General features: G+C 40.7%; 1 protein-coding gene across 1 annotated transcript in view; it reads left to right on the top strand.

The window, feature by feature from the left end:
• The window catches only part of fmnl1a (formin-like 1a), a 63,097-nt gene that overhangs the window by 28,187 nt on the left and 14,918 nt on the right, over positions 1-19,992 (top strand). Inside the window, exons 7-19 of the mRNA XM_060902062.1 lie at positions 753-858; positions 3,078-3,154; positions 4,975-5,068; positions 8,480-8,554; positions 10,617-10,727; positions 11,892-12,041; positions 13,721-13,822; positions 14,011-14,305; positions 14,398-14,688; positions 14,810-14,931; positions 18,931-19,130; positions 19,416-19,650; positions 19,751-19,819. Of these exons, the coding sequence (XP_060758045.1) occupies positions 753-858; positions 3,078-3,154; positions 4,975-5,068; positions 8,480-8,554; positions 10,617-10,727; positions 11,892-12,041; positions 13,721-13,822; positions 14,011-14,305; positions 14,398-14,688; positions 14,810-14,931; positions 18,931-19,130; positions 19,416-19,650; positions 19,751-19,819 (1,927 nt within the window). The remainder of the gene's footprint in view (positions 1-752; positions 859-3,077; positions 3,155-4,974; positions 5,069-8,479; positions 8,555-10,616; positions 10,728-11,891; positions 12,042-13,720; positions 13,823-14,010; positions 14,306-14,397; positions 14,689-14,809; positions 14,932-18,930; positions 19,131-19,415; positions 19,651-19,750; positions 19,820-19,992) is intronic.

The following is a 19,992-nucleotide window of genomic DNA, read 5'->3' as shown; positions in this document are numbered from 1 at the left end:
CAGATTCGTGACGTTATCTGCGGAAGCGCCAGCAGGCTGCAAGAGCTTTGCACGGTTTCAGTGCACAGCCTGTGTAGACCAAGCGCTCCCATTTCTCTCTCATTGTCCGGTCTTTTGGAAAACGATGAGTACTAATCCCATCAAGATCGGTGTTGCTGCACCCTCCGACGATACATCTGTTAACCATTTTAATAATTACGCGATAACGTTGAAGAAATTTGCAGAAAACCACCAGGTCGTTTTCTCATAAACAAACCAGCGCTGACGTAGGATTCAGAGGGAGGCGTCCCGCACGCGACGTCACGAAAATCAATGTTTGCCGGGAAATTCAAATGCCAAGTTTTTTCAGAGGCGGACCAATTCACCTCATGGCTTGATTTCAACTGAATTTTTCTGGTATTGCACAAGGTAAAAAAATTGCAGAGAATGCAGAATGTTACAGATATTTGACCAAAGTTTAATATAAAATAGGAGAATTACATTGATCTTGCTCCTGAATTTACCCGTGAGATGCACTTTAAACTGTTAGCTAGTTATTTAAGTCACTGCATTCACAGCAAGGAGCAAGCTCACAGTAAGCAGTGTTAAAGAGAGAGAAAAGAGGAAAAACCTAATATCCAAAACTTTTATAACTTTAGCAAACTTGCTCAGTTAATCCACGATTCTTAAAGTTTGAGCAGTCATTGAAACCGATCATGACCATGTTTTTTTTTTCAATAAATAACTAAATAAATATTCTTTCTTTCTCTCAGACTGACTAATCTGGCACAAGGCAGGAGATCTCTAAGACATCGTTTAAGCCAAAGAGACGATGTCCATGTTTGCATTATGTGCCTGCGAGCTATCATGAATTATCAGGTAAATGAACAACACACACACACACACACAAAGTGAAAATGATGAAATTGTAGCAGAGAGCAGGGAGACTTGGGACACATTTTCAGTTTTTGTAGATTGTGCAAAATTCTTTCCAGGTAGTGTCACATTCATATTGCATTAGAGTCTTTACTATACCCTTTAATCTTACCACAACATTAGTTTCTTAGCTTGTCACATATCCTGGCCTTCAGGCGTCACTTCACTTCTCATCTCATCATCTCTAGCCGCTTTATCCTGTTCTACAGGGTCGCAGGCAAGCTGGAGCCTATCCCAGCTGACTACGGGCGAAAGGCGGGGTACACCCTGGACAAGTCGCCAGGTCATCACAGGGCTGACACATAGACACAGACAACCCTTCACACTCACATTCACACCTACGGTCAATTTAGAGTCACCAGTTAACCTAACCTGCATGTCTTTGGACTGTGGGGGAAACCGGAGCACCCGGAGGAAACCCACGCGGACACGGGGAGAACATGCAAACTCCGCACAGAAAGGCCCTCGCCGGCCACGGGGCTCGAATCCGGACCTTCTTGCTGTGAGGCGAGAGCGCTAACCACTACACCACCGTGCCACCGTCACTTCACTTATTCCGTTATTATTTTTCGCAGGGAGACATGAGACATTATGTTGGGAGTCAAAAAAGTAAAAAAGTCCTTCCCGCACCATTCATAGCACTGATCTCCATTTCGTAGCCCTCGGCCTCTCGCCTATTACATAGCTAGGGTTACAGTGAGGGGCAGGTCCTCTGGTAACTGCGAGAGTTTGGCTCCCCACTCGCATCTGTATTGCAGCGTGCCTTGCCAGACGGCAGTAGGCGCCATTTTTATGATGGTCTTTGGTATGACCCGACTATGAGTAGAACTCACGATCTCCCAATTGAGAGGCGGATACACTAACCACTAAGCCACTCGCCAGTTAAGACTTGGGACAAAAAAAATACCTAGCTTAATCCTCATCTCATCTCATTATCTGTAGCCGCTTTATCCTGTCCTACAGGGTCGCAGGCAAGCTGGAGCCTATCCCAGCTGACTACGGGCGAAAGGCGGGGTACACCCTGGACAAGTCGCCAGGTCATCACAGGGCTGACACATAGACACAGACAACCATTCACACTCACATTCACACCTACGCTCAATTTAGAGTCACCAGTTAACCTAACCTGCATGTCTTTGGACTGTGGGGGAAACCGGAGCACCCGGAGGAAACCCACGCGGACACGGGGAGAACATGCAAACTCCACACAGAAAGGCCCTTGCCGGCCACAGGGCTCGAACCCGGACCTTCTTGCTGTGAGGCGACAGCGCTAACCACTACACCACCGTGCCGCCCCCTAGCTTAACCCTACATGTTTAATTTTTATTTATTATCTCTTAAACTTGTAACATATGAACTGTATGAACACAGTGCTGGTACAGTGATAGAAAAATGTCAATTTACCCAAAACCTGACTCGACAAAAACAGTTCCATTCTCAAGAAGGAATGAAATAAGGTTAATCCTCATGCAGCGACACGCCCACATTTTAATAATTAAAAAAAAAAGAAGCAATTTTATATTTGTAAACCACAAGAAAAAAAAACTGGAACATGATGAAGTGTCCCAACTCTCCTTATCTGGCCATTTTGACAAAAAAAAAAATCCTTAAATGTTTTTCCCCGGAATTTAAGTTTGATAAATAATACTATATATGTTAACTTTTGGATACATACTTTAATTCCTAACAAACCCCCAGTTCACCAGCATGCATTACACCATAGAATGGAGGTGGAGGAGAAGTAGAAAATACAAGTTTTGGTTGATAAAAATATTTCACTGCACAAACCTTACTGCAGTGTCCAGCTTCGTGGCTCCAAAGGAAGTCGGTTACTCTAAGGAACAACATCAAACTTCTGATGTCATCTAAAACCTGATTGGTTGTAATTAATTAATGGGAATACAAACTGTCCCAAGTCTCCCTCATCCCAAGTATCCCTGCTCCCCCCTACCATGTTACCATATGTATACACGATTTTAGGTGAATTATTACTTAATACTAATTAATACTTTATAATCAATCATGTCTGTGCATATTAAGTATTTTTTAAACTTCATTTAAAACATTTAATCAAATCTATATATAAAATGAAATATAAAGATCATCTTATCTTTGCACAAGGACTATTTGTAGTTATTATTTCTGTTTTTTGTCTTGAACAGTCTGGCTTCAACCTGGTGATGAGCCATCCTCGCTGTGTGAACGAAATCACACTCAGTCTCAACAACAGGAACCCCAGGTAAAGGGTGTGTGGGCGTCATGAGACACAATTTTAAATTAGATTTGCGTCCTCTGTACATACAGTGGATATAAAAAAAAGTCAACACACCCCGTTAAAATGATCGTTTTTTCTGATGTAAAAAAACGAGACCATGATAAATAATTTCAAAACTTTTCCCACCTTTAATGTGATCTTTAACCTGTACAATTCAATTGAAAAACAAACAAATCTGTTTCGAGGAAAAACATAAAAAATAAAAAAACGTACAATAAGCTGGTTGCGTAAGTGTGCACACCATTAAACTAATACTTTGTTGAAACACCTTTTGATTTAATTACAGCATTCAGTCTTTTTGGGTCGGAGTCTATCAGCCTGCCACGTCTAGACTTGGCAATATTTGCCCACTCTTCCTTGCAAAAGCGCTCCAGATCTGTCAGATTGCGAGGGCGTCTCTTGTGCACAGCCCTCTTCAGGTCACCCCACAGATTTTCAACTGGATTTAGGTCTGGGCTCTGGCTGGGCCGTTCCAAAACTTTAATTTTCTTTTGGTGAAGCCATTCTTTTGTTAATTTCGATGTATGTTTGAGGTCATTGTCATGCTGAAAGATGAAATTCCTCTTCATCTTCCTAGCAGACACCTGAAGGTTTTGGGCCAAAATTGGCTGGTATTTAGAACTGTTCATAATTCCCTTCACCTTGACTAAAGCCCCTGTTCCAGCTGAAGAAACACAACCCCAAAACATGATGCTGCCACCACCATGCTTCACCGTAGGTATGGTGTTCTTTTGGTGATGCGCAATGTTGTTTTTGCGCCAAACATACTTTTTGGAATTGTGGCCAAAAAGCTCAACCTTGGTTTCATCAGACCATAACACATTTTCCCACATGCTTTTGGGAGAGTTGATATATATATATATATATATCAACTCTGGCTAAATTTAGCAAAAAAAAAAAAAAAAAAAAAAAAAAAAAAATATATATATATATATATATATATATATATATATATATATATATATATTTTTTTTTTTTTGCTAAATTTAGCCAGGCCTGGATGTTTTTCTTTGTAAGAAAAGGCTTCCATCTTGCGACCCTACCCCATAGTCCGGACATATGGAGAATACGGGAGATTGTTGTCACATGTAGTACACAACCAGTACTTGGCAGAAATTCCTGCAGCTCCTTCAGTGTTGCTGTAGGACTCTTGGCAGCCTCCCTGACCAGTTTTCGTCTTGTCTTTTCATCAATTCTGGAGGGACGTCCAGTTCTTGGTTGTCCCATATTTTCTCCACTTCTTGATGACGGTCTTCACTGTGCTCCATGGTATATCTAATGCCGTGGAGATGTTTTTGTACCCTTCTCCTGACTGATACCTTTCAACAGTGAGATCCCTTTGGTGCTTTGTAAGCTCTCTGTGAACCCTGGCTTTTGCTGGAGGATGCAACTGAGTAAATGTCTGAACATTATTTGGGGTTAATCAGAGTCATTTTAATTGATGGCAGGTGTGAACCCAAAAAGACCGAATGCTGTAATTAAATCAAAAGGTGCTTCAACAAAGTATTAGTTTAAGGGTGTGCATACTTACCGTATGCAACCAGCTTATTGTACTTTTTTCTCCCCTCTAACAGATTTGTTTGTTTGTACAGGTTATAGGTCACATTAAAGGTAGGAAAAGTTTTGAAATGATTTATCATGGTGTCATTTTTTTACATCAGAAAATCCGATCATTTTAATGGGGTGTGTACACTTTTTATATCCACTGTATGTATGTGTCTCTACTCTCAAATTTCCTCTGTTGCATCCTGGACATATTCCTCACTCTGTAATTTGTTGTACAGGACAAAAGCCCTTGTGTTGGAGCTGTTGGCTGCTGTGTGTCTCGTTAGAGGTGGACATGACATCATTATTTCAGCCTTTAACAACTTTAAAGATGTAAGAACAGCCTACATACTTTCGGTCTCAAAAAAACCCCCATGCATGTACTTTTTTTTAAGCTTCAGTAAAGAGTGATTACATTTCTCACCCAAATTATGCAATATCCTGCTCAGGGGTTGCATCATGGAATGAAGGCGGTGTGCACTTTGCACTATATGTACAGCAGTTTCATGTAGAAATGAAGGAAGTATCTGAATATGAATTATTAACAGATATAGATACAGATATGAATAGGAGGTGCACTGTTAATTTATTTTATTATGGATTATGTTTAAATTAAGTGACTAACCAGCAGTTCATAATTATCTCATCTCATCTCATTATCTCTAGCCGCTTTATCCTGTCCTACAGGGTCGCAGGCAAGCTGGAGCCTATCCCAGCTGACTACGGGCGAAAGGCGGGGTACACCCTGGACAAGTCGCCAGGTCATCACAGGGCTGACACATAGACACAGACAACCATTCACACTCACATTCACACCTACGGTCAATTTAGAGTCACCAGTTAACCTAACCTGCATGTCTTTGGACTGTGGGGGAAACCGGAGCACCCGGAGGAAACCCACGCGGACACGGGGAGAACATGCAAACTCCACACAGAAAGGCCCTCGCCGGCCACGGGGCTCGAACCCGGACCTTCTTGCTGTGAGGCAATAGCGCTAACCACTACACCACCGTGCCACCCCAGTTCATAATTAGTTGAGACCAATTATGAACTGGACTGATGTAGCTGAGTTTGAGGAACTGTCAGAGCCAGAATCCACACATCATGGTGGCATTTCCAATATTTTCCAGTGTTTCTTGGAATGGAGTAATAGAATCCATATTTAATTTTCACATACCTGATTTAGGTTGAAATCAGGTATGTGAAAATTAAATATGGACTCTATTAAAAAAAAGTAGAAACTAGAAAAGATATAAAGGATGCAGATCCTATTAAACATCCAGTGTTGTCAAATGACATTATTTTTTTTTTGTTAAGCCTTCACATTATGCAATTCATTATTTTAAGATCCTGGAATTTTCAGCTTGTATTCTTCTTCTTCTTCTTTTTAGATATTTAACAGTTATTCCATGAAATCGAGTCGTACATGAGCTGATAGCCGACAAGTTGCGTAGCACCGAGTTGTCTCTAATCCATGGATGACGAGATTGAGTGGAATAACTGTTTTATTCTATCCACATTCACTGGATTTTGAGAAACGGAGCATTTTTATTTTTTGTAAATTCAATAAAAAAAAACTTTATGCAAAATGTCTAACAAAATAATTTCCGCTTAGAATGTAAACAAACTGGCGGAATGACAGGAGCAATTTGTGAAAAATGCGATAATAATTCTTGAAAAATAAAAAAAGGTAAGTTCTTACCATCAAATACTTTTATTCCATATTTTGTTGCTTTTTTGTATTTTTGGGTCTTCTTTTTCTGTAGGGTTTTTTGGCAGTTGGCAAACCAACTTAAAGGAGAACTGAAGGCAAATTTTTTATTATCAAAATTCTATTTATCTCATTTTATTAAATATCGGAATGCATTTCTGATCGCTATTTTGTCGCTGCTATAGCAAGTTATGAGTGTTTGAAATATGCTCTGTAATATATCAGTCCATATGTCCAAAGCAATGGCCGTAAACGAGATTCGTTGAGACCTGTGTGAGACATCGTAGGACGGAAGTAAAACGTACAGCGGAAATCAAAGTGACCGACATCTGCCAACGTTGTCAAAAGACGCGCGCGCCCTCTTTCGAATGCTGATGTAATCAAGCCGGAAGTTTTGTTTGTTTTGATAGCAATCAGGAAAGTTTGAAAAAAAGTATGCAGTAATCGTGATTTAAACTCATTTTTGTGCAATATTTCGTTTGGAAAACAGTTTTCAAAATGGCGGCACTGACACCTGGCTGACGCTTCACGTTTCCAAGTCTCACACAAGTCTCGTGAAGATCGCGTGGATAAGCGACGCCTGCCGTGGACCAAACGAACTAAATTCAACACGGCTAAAAACCGAACAGGCCGATAAGTATAATATTTAATTGAAATTAGTTGCCAATACGAGTCACGATATAAGGTTACTAAAACCGAAAACGTAATTGAATAACACGTTAATTAAGAAATAAAGCAAGTTTAAAAATGACTTCAGTTCCCCTTTAAAGGTGCATTACCGCCACCGACTGGGCTGGAGTGTGGAACAGGAGCTGGGGGGCGGGGAGGGGGGGGGGTTTAACTATTTCTGTTTCTTTTAAATACTTGATCATTTTTGGGGTTTTGTTTTTGAGTAGAGTTTTTATTTCGTCCTCTGTTGGTTCAGCAACACGCTCCGCCATTTTGTTTTTCTCTACTCACGGTATATGAGCTGATAGCCTAGTAGTAAAGTAGCCAATCAGAGTGTGCGATTGCTCATATCCAGTGAATGTGGATAGAATAATATTGGCTGCCTTTTTTTCATGGTATATCAGATATATTCCATTCAGCTACTCATCTTCGACTCGTTCAATATTATGCTAGCTGAATGGAATATATCTGATATACCATGAAAAAAGCCAGCTATTATTATTATTATTATTATTATTATTATTATTATTAATACACATTTGATGGAACAATTATAGATTTTACAAAAAGTTAAGAATGGGGGGGGGGTTACTTACCAATATCCAATGCGCTCACTAGCACGGAAGTTTTATGTGTAATACGTATCTTATGGCATTTTCAATTCACCGCCAGTGAACAAAGAAATGGTTGTGCGCATGTGCAGCAGAAAACTCTCTCATTGAATATTCACATCAGCTCCGAAGTGTGACATATTGTCTTGACAACCATGCACTATCGTAAACCATATTCAACGCTCATTCTCCATTGGGTAGAGTGACGTAATACACGTAGGATAAGCGATACGCTAACAATATTGCATGCTATCGAACCAAATGAAAGAAACCCGCTAGAAGGGAATAGAACACGTTTTTATTCCATTAAAAAAGTGTCCTGTATGGATAATCATTCAGTATTCAATAGCAGGAAGTGTTGTTGCCTGACAGCCCCCCATTTCACTCCTGAGCTCAGGTTATTGTATTGTCTGTGTGGAGTTTCTCATATTCACCCTGTATCCATATGGGTTTCCTCGGGGTCCTCCGGTTTCCTTCCAAATCCCAAAAACATGCTGGTAGGTGGATTGGCGACACCAAAATTTATGCATGACTGTGCAGATGTGTGTAATAGGCTCCAGATCCAAACAATCTTAAGGTCATATAATTGTCAGATAGATAAACTATCATAATTTTTATCCAAGCTCAAAAATGTTCAAAGTTATTGTCATGAAAACAAATTTTGGGTTACATTAAATGTTTACTTTTTTTAAAATGCATTTTAGAAATGCTTCAACTTCTGTAGGATAACAGCATTCTCTCTCTCTCTCTTAGGTGAGTGGAGAGAAGAACAGGTTTGAGAAGCTAATGGAGTATTTCAGCAGTGACGACAGCAACATTGACTTCATGGTGAGTTTGTTTCTTTCTTCATTATTGCACTTCATTCCATCAATCTGATCATAACGTACCATTATATTACGTAGAGTGTTTTAGTGGGAAATACACCACTCGTATTTTTCATCCGAGCTCCATCCGGGACATGGAGAACCAAAACCGTGACATAAACGTCTATATGTCAGTCGTGAAGAAATCGATGAATTGTTTTGGTAAATTTGGGTCCTTTTTTGTTTGTGAATGTGTCGATATAATAAAAAGAAAATCACACATTGGCTTGAAGATATGAAGTTTATATTCAGGTGTTGAACATATTCTCACTTGTTCTCTTTGCTCACTCGTGAAATATACATTCACCACTCGAAGATAAACTTCATATCTTCATGACACCATGTACAGTAATATCCTCTATATACTGTATAACTTGCAAGATTTAAGCGCAGGCTATTTTCAGGTGTCGTTTAACATCCGGTCAGGGATGACCAGAGGCGATTCTAGAGTCTGTTGTGGCCCCAAGCAAAAATTTCCAGGGGGCCCTTCTGACCAGTGCTCATCACCAATATGTTATAAATAATCTGACACCAACGAAAAATGTATGAAACCAAAGTTTTTTAAATTCCAAATGTGAAAATACAATGGTAAAGAACAATAAAAAACAAAATAAATAAGCCCTCGGGCCCTGACTCTCAGGGGGCCCCTGGGCCAGTGGGCCCCAAGCAGTTGCCTGCCTTGCCTGTTCACAAGCAGCACGTCTGGGGATGACATAGAAGTGAAGTCTTTTGGGTTATCTGTACTGTACTGGATATGATCCCTTATAAATAAACACATATTTCTTAAAATATGTATTATTATTATTATTATTATTATTATTATTATTATTATTATGTGCAGATAGTGGCTTTTGTACACTCAGTAATGTTTTGCAAAATAATGTAGAAGAAAATACGACCAAAGTAACAAAAAGTGTTCAGGTGGAACATATAGATTTACAAAAGATATAATATTAAACACATCTACATCTCATATTTAGATTTTTAAATCTAAAGAAATGAAATATTTTGTGATATTATTTTACGTACTGTTCCAGTATAGTCTATATTGAATAATCGTGCTACATTATAACCGTACTTTTTTCTATAAATAGTTTCTTCTTCTACACCTTTTTACTGTTATTTTGAGATTATTTTCACCTTATTTATATCATGATGTGAAAGATATTTTGATAAAGACGTATGATAGAAATTTTGCCAAAGTAAACAGTGATATGATTGAAATTATTGCCCACAATGCAAAAACCAAAAAAAGTAAGTGATATGGGCGATGATATCTAACATTTCTTACTCAAAACAAAAAGTATGATTGTTCAGCTTATTTTAGATTGTTTTAGTTTACTCCTTTCAAGCTTTAACACTTCTTATTCTACTGGCAGATCATTTTGCTTCTTTATGGACAGAGAACAAGAGGATTTCAAACTTTAAACGAGCAAAAAATGACGAGATATCAATTTCATATGCGGATTTTTACATTTTGTTTAGTGTAAGATGATTTGAATATGTTCAGGATATTTTCTTTTGCTGTCTTTTTTTTTGTGGTGCATGTATTTCTGAATCCAAATTCGCGTGTGTTTAAAACAACAACAACAACAACAACAACAACAACAACAACAACGTTTCTACATAAATTAACATGGAATAACATGAAATTGTTTCAAAAAACAAGTAGTTCAGGAGAAGCAGTTAGAAGTTTATCAGTTGTTTTGGGAAATGCCAAGAGTGTGCAAAGCTTCATCGGGAATAATAATAATAATAATAAAAAAAATAATAATACAATATTAAGCATTTAAAATGCAAAATAGTTCAACACCTTTCTTGGTCACTGCATGACTTCCTCTGTGTTTTGTCATCATGCAAATATCTTTATTATTCTCATTATTATTCTGAAGCAGGCGTCCAAATGCGACGCTTACATTACTGCATCCCGTGTATACAGCAGTTTCAGTTGCCATGGTGACAGCTGTTCATAATAAACCGCCCCTACCCCACCTTGTTTCGTCTCTCACTACTGCCTCTCTCTGCAGGTGGCGTGTATGCAGTTCATAAACATTGTGGTTCACTCAGTGGAAAACATGAACTTCCGTGTGCACCTTCAGTACGAGTTCACGCAGCTCGGCCTCGATCAGTACTTAGAGGTGAGCTCAGATCATTTTGTGGCTTCTCACAAAACTATTCACACAACACTGACTGGTTAACTCTTTCAGAAGAACGACTTTATTCTCACACAATCACCTTACTGAGTTCCTCCTGTCAGTCAGACCACATGTTGAGTCACTGGAATGTTCCTACTAAAGCGAAAAGTCTCATCTCATCTCATCTCATCTCATCTCATTATCTCTAGCCGCTTTATCCTGTTCTACAGGGTCGCAGGCAAGCTGGAGCCTATCCCAGCTGACTACGGGCGAAAGGCGGGGTACACCCTGGACAAGTCGCCAGGTCATCACAGGGCTGACACATAGACACAGACAACCATTCACACTCACATTCACACCTACGCTCAATTTAGAGTCACCAGTTAACCTAACCTGCATGTCTTTGGACTGTGGGGGAAACCGGAGCACCCGGAGGAAACCCACGCGGACACGGGGAGAACATGCAAACTCCACACAGAAAGGCCCTCGCCGGCCACGGGGCTCGAACCCAGACCTTCTTGCTGTGAGGCAACAGCGCTAACCACTACACCACCGTGCCGCCCTGATTTAGTTATAGTTATAGGTATTGTGGGACCGGGCCTTTACTCTTATCACACTGAAGTTCTAGAATTGTTTTCCTATACAAGAACATACACCATGGCGATTTCCTCTCGAGTCTAATTTTCTTACTTTTTTTGTCCGTTTATAGTTACATTTCATGTTCTGGAACATTCAGGAAACAAATTAGTTCCTGTTATCAGTTACGTTATACAGTACCAAGCTATCAGCTTGTCACGTTAGCGATAAACAGCAAAATCCTCCATCTTGAAGACTTTCTACAAAGCACTGAAAGTGGAGACTCCGCCCAGAAATGTTAAATAAACATCTCCTTACCATATGAGCCACTGTGAATTAGCTGTTACTATAGAAATGATAATATATTTGAACAAGCACATTACTATAAAAATATCAGCAAGACAAACAGCTACTTTTTCAGTTCTCGATAGTTACCGTAATATCTCTCATATACAATATACAATAAAGGTTCCTCGTGACTATAGGTTTAAAAATTGTAGCTGTTCTGTGTAGCGATGAATTGTTCACAGTCTCTCGGCCGATGTGTGCTTGTGTAACCGTTTTTGTATCTGTATATTCGTGCGTTTTCAGTCTCTGAAGCTGACAGAGAGCGAAAAGTTACAGGTTCAGATCCAGGCGTATCTGGATAATGTGTTCGATGTGGGAGCTTTGCTGGAGGACGCAGAGAATAAAGGAGGACTCGTGGAACATTTGGAGGAGTTACAGGAACACAACGCACAGGTGAGGCTTATCACGCAGACGCATTCACCCTACAGCACTGAATGGTGCGATAATAATTAACAGCTATTCCACGAAATCGAGTCGTACATGAGCTGATAGCCGACGAATCGTGTAGCACCGAGTTGTCTATAAGCCATGAATGACGAGGTTGAGTGAAAAGATGATTCAGGAATCTGTAGCTGTACCATCGAGGACACTCTAGTGATCCTGAACGAATATGGGGTGCCAAGTGTCACCGGGCCCATTTCGTGGACGAAATGCATTTCGTCCATCACAGAATGCATTTCGTCATCACGAAATGCATTTCGTCATGGACGAAATGCATTTCGTCCATCACAAAATGCATTTCATCCGACGAAATGCATTTTGTGATGACGAAATGCATTCTGTGATGGACAAAATGCATTTCGTAGGCCGAAATGCATTTCGTCCATCACGAAATGAATTTCGTCCATCACGAAATGCATTTTGTCCACAAAATGAATTTCGTCAATCACAGAATGCATTTCGTCGGACGAAATGCATTTCGTCCATCACAAAATGGATGACCTTGTGTAGCCTACTGGTCACGCAAAATGTGCAAACAGGTCATAAAAGATACTTTGGAAAAATGGCACAATCAAAAGGTCTTGTGTGGACGGAATGCATTTCGTGATGTACGAAAGGCATTCTGTGATTGACGAAATTCATTTCGTGATCTACCATACTGCATTCCGTGGACGAAATGCATTCTGTCCGACGAAATGCATTCCGTCCGACGAAATGCATTTTGTGATGGACGAAATTCATTTCGTGATCTACCATACTGCATTCTGTGGACGAAATGCATTTCGTGATGGACGAAATTCATTTCGTGATGGACGAAATTCATTTCGTGATGGACGAAATGCATTTCGTCCATGAAATGGGCCCGGTGACACTTGGCACCCCATAAACGAAAGGTCGACCAGCTAATTTTCGTGATATTTCAGGACGTTTCCATGGTTACCGCATGATGTTTGAGAGATACTGTTGAAATGGAGATCAAGATCTTGGAATCTCAAAATTGAATTATTATTATTATTGGAAATAAAATGTAATTTTCCAATGTACCACTAATTAATTAATTAATGCCGAAACAGGAAGTACGCATCTCTACTTTCTCAGAGCAAATTATTAAAATTCACCTGGTAGCAGTTGCTTTCTTTTTCTTGCATGTTGAAATTACCGAGACGAACTTTGACCTCCATCTTGTGAGTAAATAGAGATCCAAATAGAAATCCAGTACAAGTTCAAAACAGTATGTTTTTTGGATGAACATTATTCCAAATATGGACGTACGGTATGCTAATGTGTTATTGAGGTTAAATTCTAATTTTGTGTCTGTAAGACTGGATGTTGGTTCTATTTATCAAAATATAAACATTTATTTAAATTACCATGACCCTGATCAGGATAAAGCAGTTACTGATGAATGAATGAATGAAAATAGAAGCGAAAGAAGAAGAGTTGTACTGAATTAGGAATGAATTGCACTGGTGCTGGTGGGCGTGGCCACTTGAACCTCTGATCGACATGCAAATGAAGACAGATGCAACCTCATATAATAATGAAGTGCTATACAATGTCTAGTTTTATGCAAATTAGGATTTGTGTTTTGTGAGAATGTGTTTTTATATGACCTTCATTTGTGTGTGTAGCTGAGTGCTAAGCTAGACGAGTATGAGAATGGAGCGATGGAGAAAGTGGCTGAACTCGAGCAGCAGCTCATGCAGGTCACTAAAGAGTCAGCGATACTCAAGGTACTGTACAGCTTCCTCTCTTTCTCTCTATCCGTTTCTTCCGCCATCTTTCTCCACCTAGCGTTGAAGTGGAAACATGTTTTAATATTTCCTTTACGATGGGAAAAGTGATCTGAGAAGGTGTGTGTTTAAATTCCTTTCGCTCAGAGTGTAACATCTTCTCTTTCCTGTGTCTCTGGTGTGAACAGGAGAGCTTGCGGGAGTCGTGCGCTCAGGTCAGCACCCTGCAGCAGCGTGAGCGTGAGCGAGAGATCCAGAGAGAGCGAGAGAAGGAAGAGGAGCGGCAAACTCAGCCTTCTCAGCGAAGAATAGAGAAGGACAGAGGCGCTGAGGAGCAAAGGGACAGCAAGCTGGAGGTAAAGCTGAGGGAGCTGCAGGATAAAGGATTGGTGCGGCTCGAGAAGACGGCCTCGGGATCTCTGGACATTGAGGTCATCCCTGTGACTGTGATCCAAACCGTCCCTGCTAGTGTCACAGAAACGGGTATGAAAACAAACGCATTCACTGTAGAGCTTTCTGGGTTTTAGTCCACTGATCATTTTGTGTAATTTCTTGTTTGACTGCATGACCAACAGACTCAGCACCAGCCAATCAGGCCGCTTCTTCAGCAGCTCCTCCTCCTCCTCCTCCTCCACTACCTGGCGCCACTCCTCCTGCCCCTTCTGTCGTTCCTCCACCACCACCACCACCACCTCCTCTTCCAGGGTGTGGTGTCCCACCTCCACCACCACCTCCTCCACCTCCAGGTGGAGGCCCGCCTCCTCCTCCACCCCCTCCTGGGTGTGGCCCGCCTCCTCCTCCACCCCCTCCTGGGTGTGGCCCGCCTCCTCCTCCTGGAGCTCCTCCTGCACCAGGGGCTGAAACAGGTAAAGATGTTCTTCTTGATCACACTTTGATCACACACAAAGATGCCAATCACACACACACACAAGGAGAAAATAAGTATGATGCACGAATAATGATCGGTTTTGCGTTTGCCTGCAAAAGGGAAGAGCAGAAAGCCGATCCAGACGAAGTTCCGCATGCCGCAGCTCAACTGGCAGGCTCTGAAACCCAACCAGGTGGAAGGAACAGTGTTTAAAGAGCTGGATGATGAGCAACTGTTACAGGTGAGGCAGGAGGCAAAGTCAGAACATAGAACTTTTGATATTTAAACGTAATACAATTAATTACTGGTAATAAAAAATATATTTTAAATAGAACTTATATCAACAAACAAGAATTTTAAAATTCTTAACGAATAAATTATATTTATTTATTACTCAAGGATATACTAATAATTATATAATAGTATATGAATATAACAATATTATTTGACTATAATTTACTTCTTAAAACAATATTATTTAGATTCAAAAAATTATAGAATTCATTAAACATATCAACATGTGCATAATTTGAACATTTAAATAATACTGGCTGGTGTTGAGTGGTATATCAGATATATTCCATTCAGCTAGCATGATACTGAACGAGTCAAAGACGAGTAGCTGAACGGAATATATCTGATATACCACGAAAAAAGCCAGCCATTATTATTATTATTATTATACATACACACACTCTTCACATGGGCGGCACGGTGGTGTAGTGGTTAGCGCTGTTGCCTCACAGCAAGAAGGTCCAGGTTCGAGCCCCGTGGCCGGTGAGGGCCTTTCTGTGCGGAGTTTGCATGTTCTCCCCGTGTCCGCGTGGGTTTCCTCCGGGTGCTCCGGTTTCCCCCACAGTCCAAAGACATGCAGGTTAGGTTAACTGGTGACTCTAAATTGACCGTAGGTGTGAATGTGAGTGTGAATGGTTGTCTGTGTCTATGTGTCAGCCCTGTGATGACCTGGTGACTTGTCCAGGGTGTACCCCGTCTTTCGCCCGTAGTCAGTTGGGATAGGCTCCAGCTTGCCTGCGACCCTGTAGAACAGGATAAAGCGGCTAGAGATCATGAGATGAAATGAGACTCTCTTCATATCAGCATTCTCAAAGGCCAATGCTAGCTTACCCGTGACTCAGTGCTGTTAGTGTGGCAGTCCAGTTACCTTCCAGCCAGTGCAGCATTAGCACAGGCCAATGCTAGCACAGTCAAGCCAAATATTCCATCCACCCATCCATAACCGCTTATCCTGTACAGGCTCGCGGGCAAGCTGGAGCCTATCCCAGCTGACTATGGGTGAGAGGCAGGGTACACCCTGGACAAGTCATTACAGCACTGACACATAGAGACAAGCAACCATTCACACTCACAGTCAATTTAGAGTCACCAATTAACCTAACCTGCATGTCTTTGGACTGTTAGAAACCGGAGCACCTGGAGGAAACCCACGTGGACACGGGAGAACATGCAAACTCCACACAGAAAGGCCCTCGTCGGCCACTGGGCTCGAACCCACAACCTCCTTGCTGTGAGGCGACAGTGCTAACCACTACACCACCAAATATTATTTGGCCCAAATAATAATATTTGGCCCAAGCCAAATATTATTATTATTTTCCCTGTGTAATTTACTGAGTTACTTTTAAAATCAACATCGACTGCTACACACACCGGAGTGACCTGGCAGCCAAAATTCTCTCAAAATCTTCCACTTTTAACAAAGCAAACCTAGCGGCCATGTTTGTTTACAAATTGTCACCGTTGCTCCCTAGCACGGAAGTTTGACATCTCTGATGTGTCTCTTTTCCAGTTTTTCGATGTCCGTTGGTATGTTTTTCTCTTGTAATTATGCGTGAAGAATATATAATGAAGTTTTGGTAGCCTTTCAGGTCTTCAACACATCTTCAGTTTCAGTGTTCAGTTTATTTGTTTCGTGCTTAATCCTATCAGTAATACTGAATTAGCCTCGTCTTCTCTCTTTCCCGGTGGACAAAGAAATAATTGTGCGCATGCGCAGCAGAAAAGTTGTCATTGGATCTTTGCATGAGCTCTGACGGGTGATGTCGTGTTGTCTTCACAACATGCAATATTGTAACAATATTGCATGCTCGTTCTCCATTGGGGAGAGTGGTGTAATACATGGAGGATAAGCGATATGATAACAATATCGCATGCTATCAATAAACCTGCTAGAAGGGAATAGAATACGTTTTTATTCCATGGAAAAAGTGTCCTGTATGGAGAATACGTAATTCCTGATATTTCACTCTGATGATGTCACTTCCACTGTTTTCCTGCTGATTAGATGAATGTTGTCAAAATGGCGAACCGGTTCAAAATAAAAATTATTTTGATTAACTTGCGTATTTTTTTTGTGGATGTGTCCATATAATATAAAGAACATTACATGGTGGCATGAACATATAAAGTTTATCTTCTCGTGTTGAAAATATGTTCACCACTCAAAGACAAACTTCATATCTTCGCACAACCATGTAATATCTTCTATGTGTGTATACAGTGGTGCTTGAAAGTTTGTGAACCCTTTAGAATTTTCTATATATCTGCATAAATATGACCTAAAACATCATCAGATTTTCACACAAGTCCTAAATTAGATTAAAAGAACCCAGTTAAACAAATGAAACAAAAATATTATACTTGGCTATTTATTTATTGAGGAAAATTATCCAATATTACATATCTGTGAAGGGCAAAAGTATGTGAACCTTTGCTTACAGTATCTGGTGTGACCCCCTTGTGCAGCAATAACTGCAACTAAACGTTTGCGGTAACTGTTGATCAGTCCTGCACACCGGCTTGAAGGAATTTTAGCCCGTTCCTCCGTACAGAACAGCTTCAACTCTGGGATGTTGGTGGGTTTCCTCACATGAACTGCTCGCTTCAGGTCCTTCCACAACATTTCCATTGGATTAAGGTCAGGACTTTGACTTGGCCATTCCAAAACATTAACTTTGTTCTTCTTTAACCATTCTTTGGTAGAACGACTTGTGTGCTTAGGGTCGTTGTCTTGCTGCATGACCCACCTTCTCTTGAGATTCAGTTCATGGACAGATGTCCTGACATTTTCCTTTAGAATTCGCTGGTATAATTCAGAATTCATTGTTCCATCAACGATGGCAAGCCGTCCTGGCCCAGATGCAGCAAAACAGGCCCAAACCATGATACTACCACCACCATGTTTCACAGATGGGATAAAGTTCTTATGCTGGAATGCAGTGTTTTCCTTTCTCCAAACATAACGCTTCTCATTTAAACCAAAAGAGTTCTAATTTGGTCTCATCTGTCCTCAAAACATTTTTCCAATAGCCTTCTGGCTTGTCCACGTGATCTTTAGCAAACTGCAGATGAGCAGCAATGTTCTTTTTGGAGAGCAGTGGCTTTCTCCTTGCAACCCTGCCATGCACACCATTGTTGTTCAGTGTTCTCCTGATGGTGGACTCATGAACATTAACATTAGCCAATGTGAGAGAGGCCTTCAGTTGTTTAGAAGTTACCCTGGGGTCCTTTGTGACCTTGCTGACTATTACACGTCTTGTTCTTGGAGTGATCTTTGTTGGTCGACCACTCCTGGGGAGGGTAACAATGGTCTTGAATTTCCTCCATTTGTACACAATCTGTCTGACTGTGGATTGGTGGAGTCCAAACTCTTTAGAGATGGTTTTGTAACCTTTTCCAGCCTGATGAGCTTCAACAACGCTTTTTCTGAGGTCCTCAGAAATCTCCTTTGTTCGTGCCATGATACACTTCCACAAACATGTGTTGTGAAGCTCAGACTTTGATAGATCCCTGTTCTTTAAATAAAACAGGGTGCTCACTCACACCTGATGGTCATCCCATTGATTGAAAACACCTGACTCTAATTTCACCTTCTAACTGCTAATCCTAGAGGTTCACATACTTTTGCCACTCACAGATATGTAATATTAGATCATTTTGCTCAATAAATAAATGAGCAAGTATAATATTTTTGTCTCATTTGTTTAACAGGGTTCTCTTTATCTACTTTTAGGACTTGTGTGAAAATCTGATGATGTTTTAGGTCATATTTATGCAGAAATATAGAAACCACCACTGGATCTTCACTTACTGATAGGTCTTAAAGATTCTGACACAGAACCTTAAAGGTTTTTCGATTGAATGGGTTTTAATGAGAGTGTGTATGTGTGTGCGTGTGTGTGTGAAGGTGATATTTATTGCTCTGTGTGTTTCTCACTTACAGGAGTTGAACATGGACATATTTGCGGAGCAGTTTAAGACGAAGGCTCAGGGTCCTCCAGCTGATCTCTCCAAGATGAAGGTGAAAGCTCAGAAAGCTCCCGCTAAAGTTTCTCTCTTGGATCCCAACAAGGCCAAGAACCTGGCCATCACCCTGCGTAAGGCAGGCATCAGTCCTGCTGAAGTCTGCACCGCCATCGAGACGTATGTACAGCACCAACTCACAAATTTATACAGGGTTTAAACAGGCTGAGCTTTTCATGATCTACCTCAGGGTTCAAGTGGGACTTCGAGAAAATAATTGTTATTTTTATTAGATTACAATATTGGAATATTGGGAATAAAATCTTTTTGATGTAATGTGTTATAAATCACCAGCAGATTGATAGAAAAGGAAAAAAAAACCTTCTTGATGTAAAAATATGCAAAAACCCTCCAAACAAACTCTGTCTTGACTCTGAGGCTTTCTTCTCTGTCTTTCACCTTCAGTTATGATCAGCAGGCCCTGAGCCTGGACTTCTTGGAGTTGCTGGAGCGCTTCATCCCGTCTGATTACGAGATGAAGCTGCTTCAGAACTACGTGAAGGAGGGACGTCCTCTGGAGGCCCTGTCCGATGAGGACCGCTTTATCTTGAGCTTTGGTAAAATCCCGCGCCTTGCTCAGCGAATCAGCACACTCACCTTCATGGGAAACTTCCCCGAGACAGTCAAACGCCTGCAGCCGGTTAGTACAGCAGTGCTGAATGTGTGAACTCGGATCCATATTAAATGGGAATTCAAAGTGTTTTAAAGTCAGTCTTACCATCTTATCCCTGTTACCATAGCAACTGGACTCCATCATTTCAGCCTCCATGTCCCTGAAGTCTTCCAATAAGCTGAAGAAGATCTTAGAGGTAAGTGAGCCGATGGAGCTGGCACTAAAAATGGCTCATACCTCCGCTATCCTGGGCTTCACTTTTGAAGGAACAGTTGAACCAAAAATAAAAATGTACTCAATTGTCTCATGTATTGTAAGTGCAGGTGATACATTTTTAACTGCATTAGCCTCGTAGGAGTAAATATTGGC

Source organism: Neoarius graeffei, chromosome 20, assembly GCF_027579695.1.
Source record: "Neoarius graeffei isolate fNeoGra1 chromosome 20, fNeoGra1.pri, whole genome shotgun sequence".
Classification (NCBI taxonomy): Eukaryota; Metazoa; Chordata; class Actinopteri; order Siluriformes; family Ariidae; genus Neoarius; species Neoarius graeffei.
The sequence above is the reverse complement of the archived record's forward strand: the minus strand, read 5'-3'. Positions and strand labels throughout refer to the sequence as shown.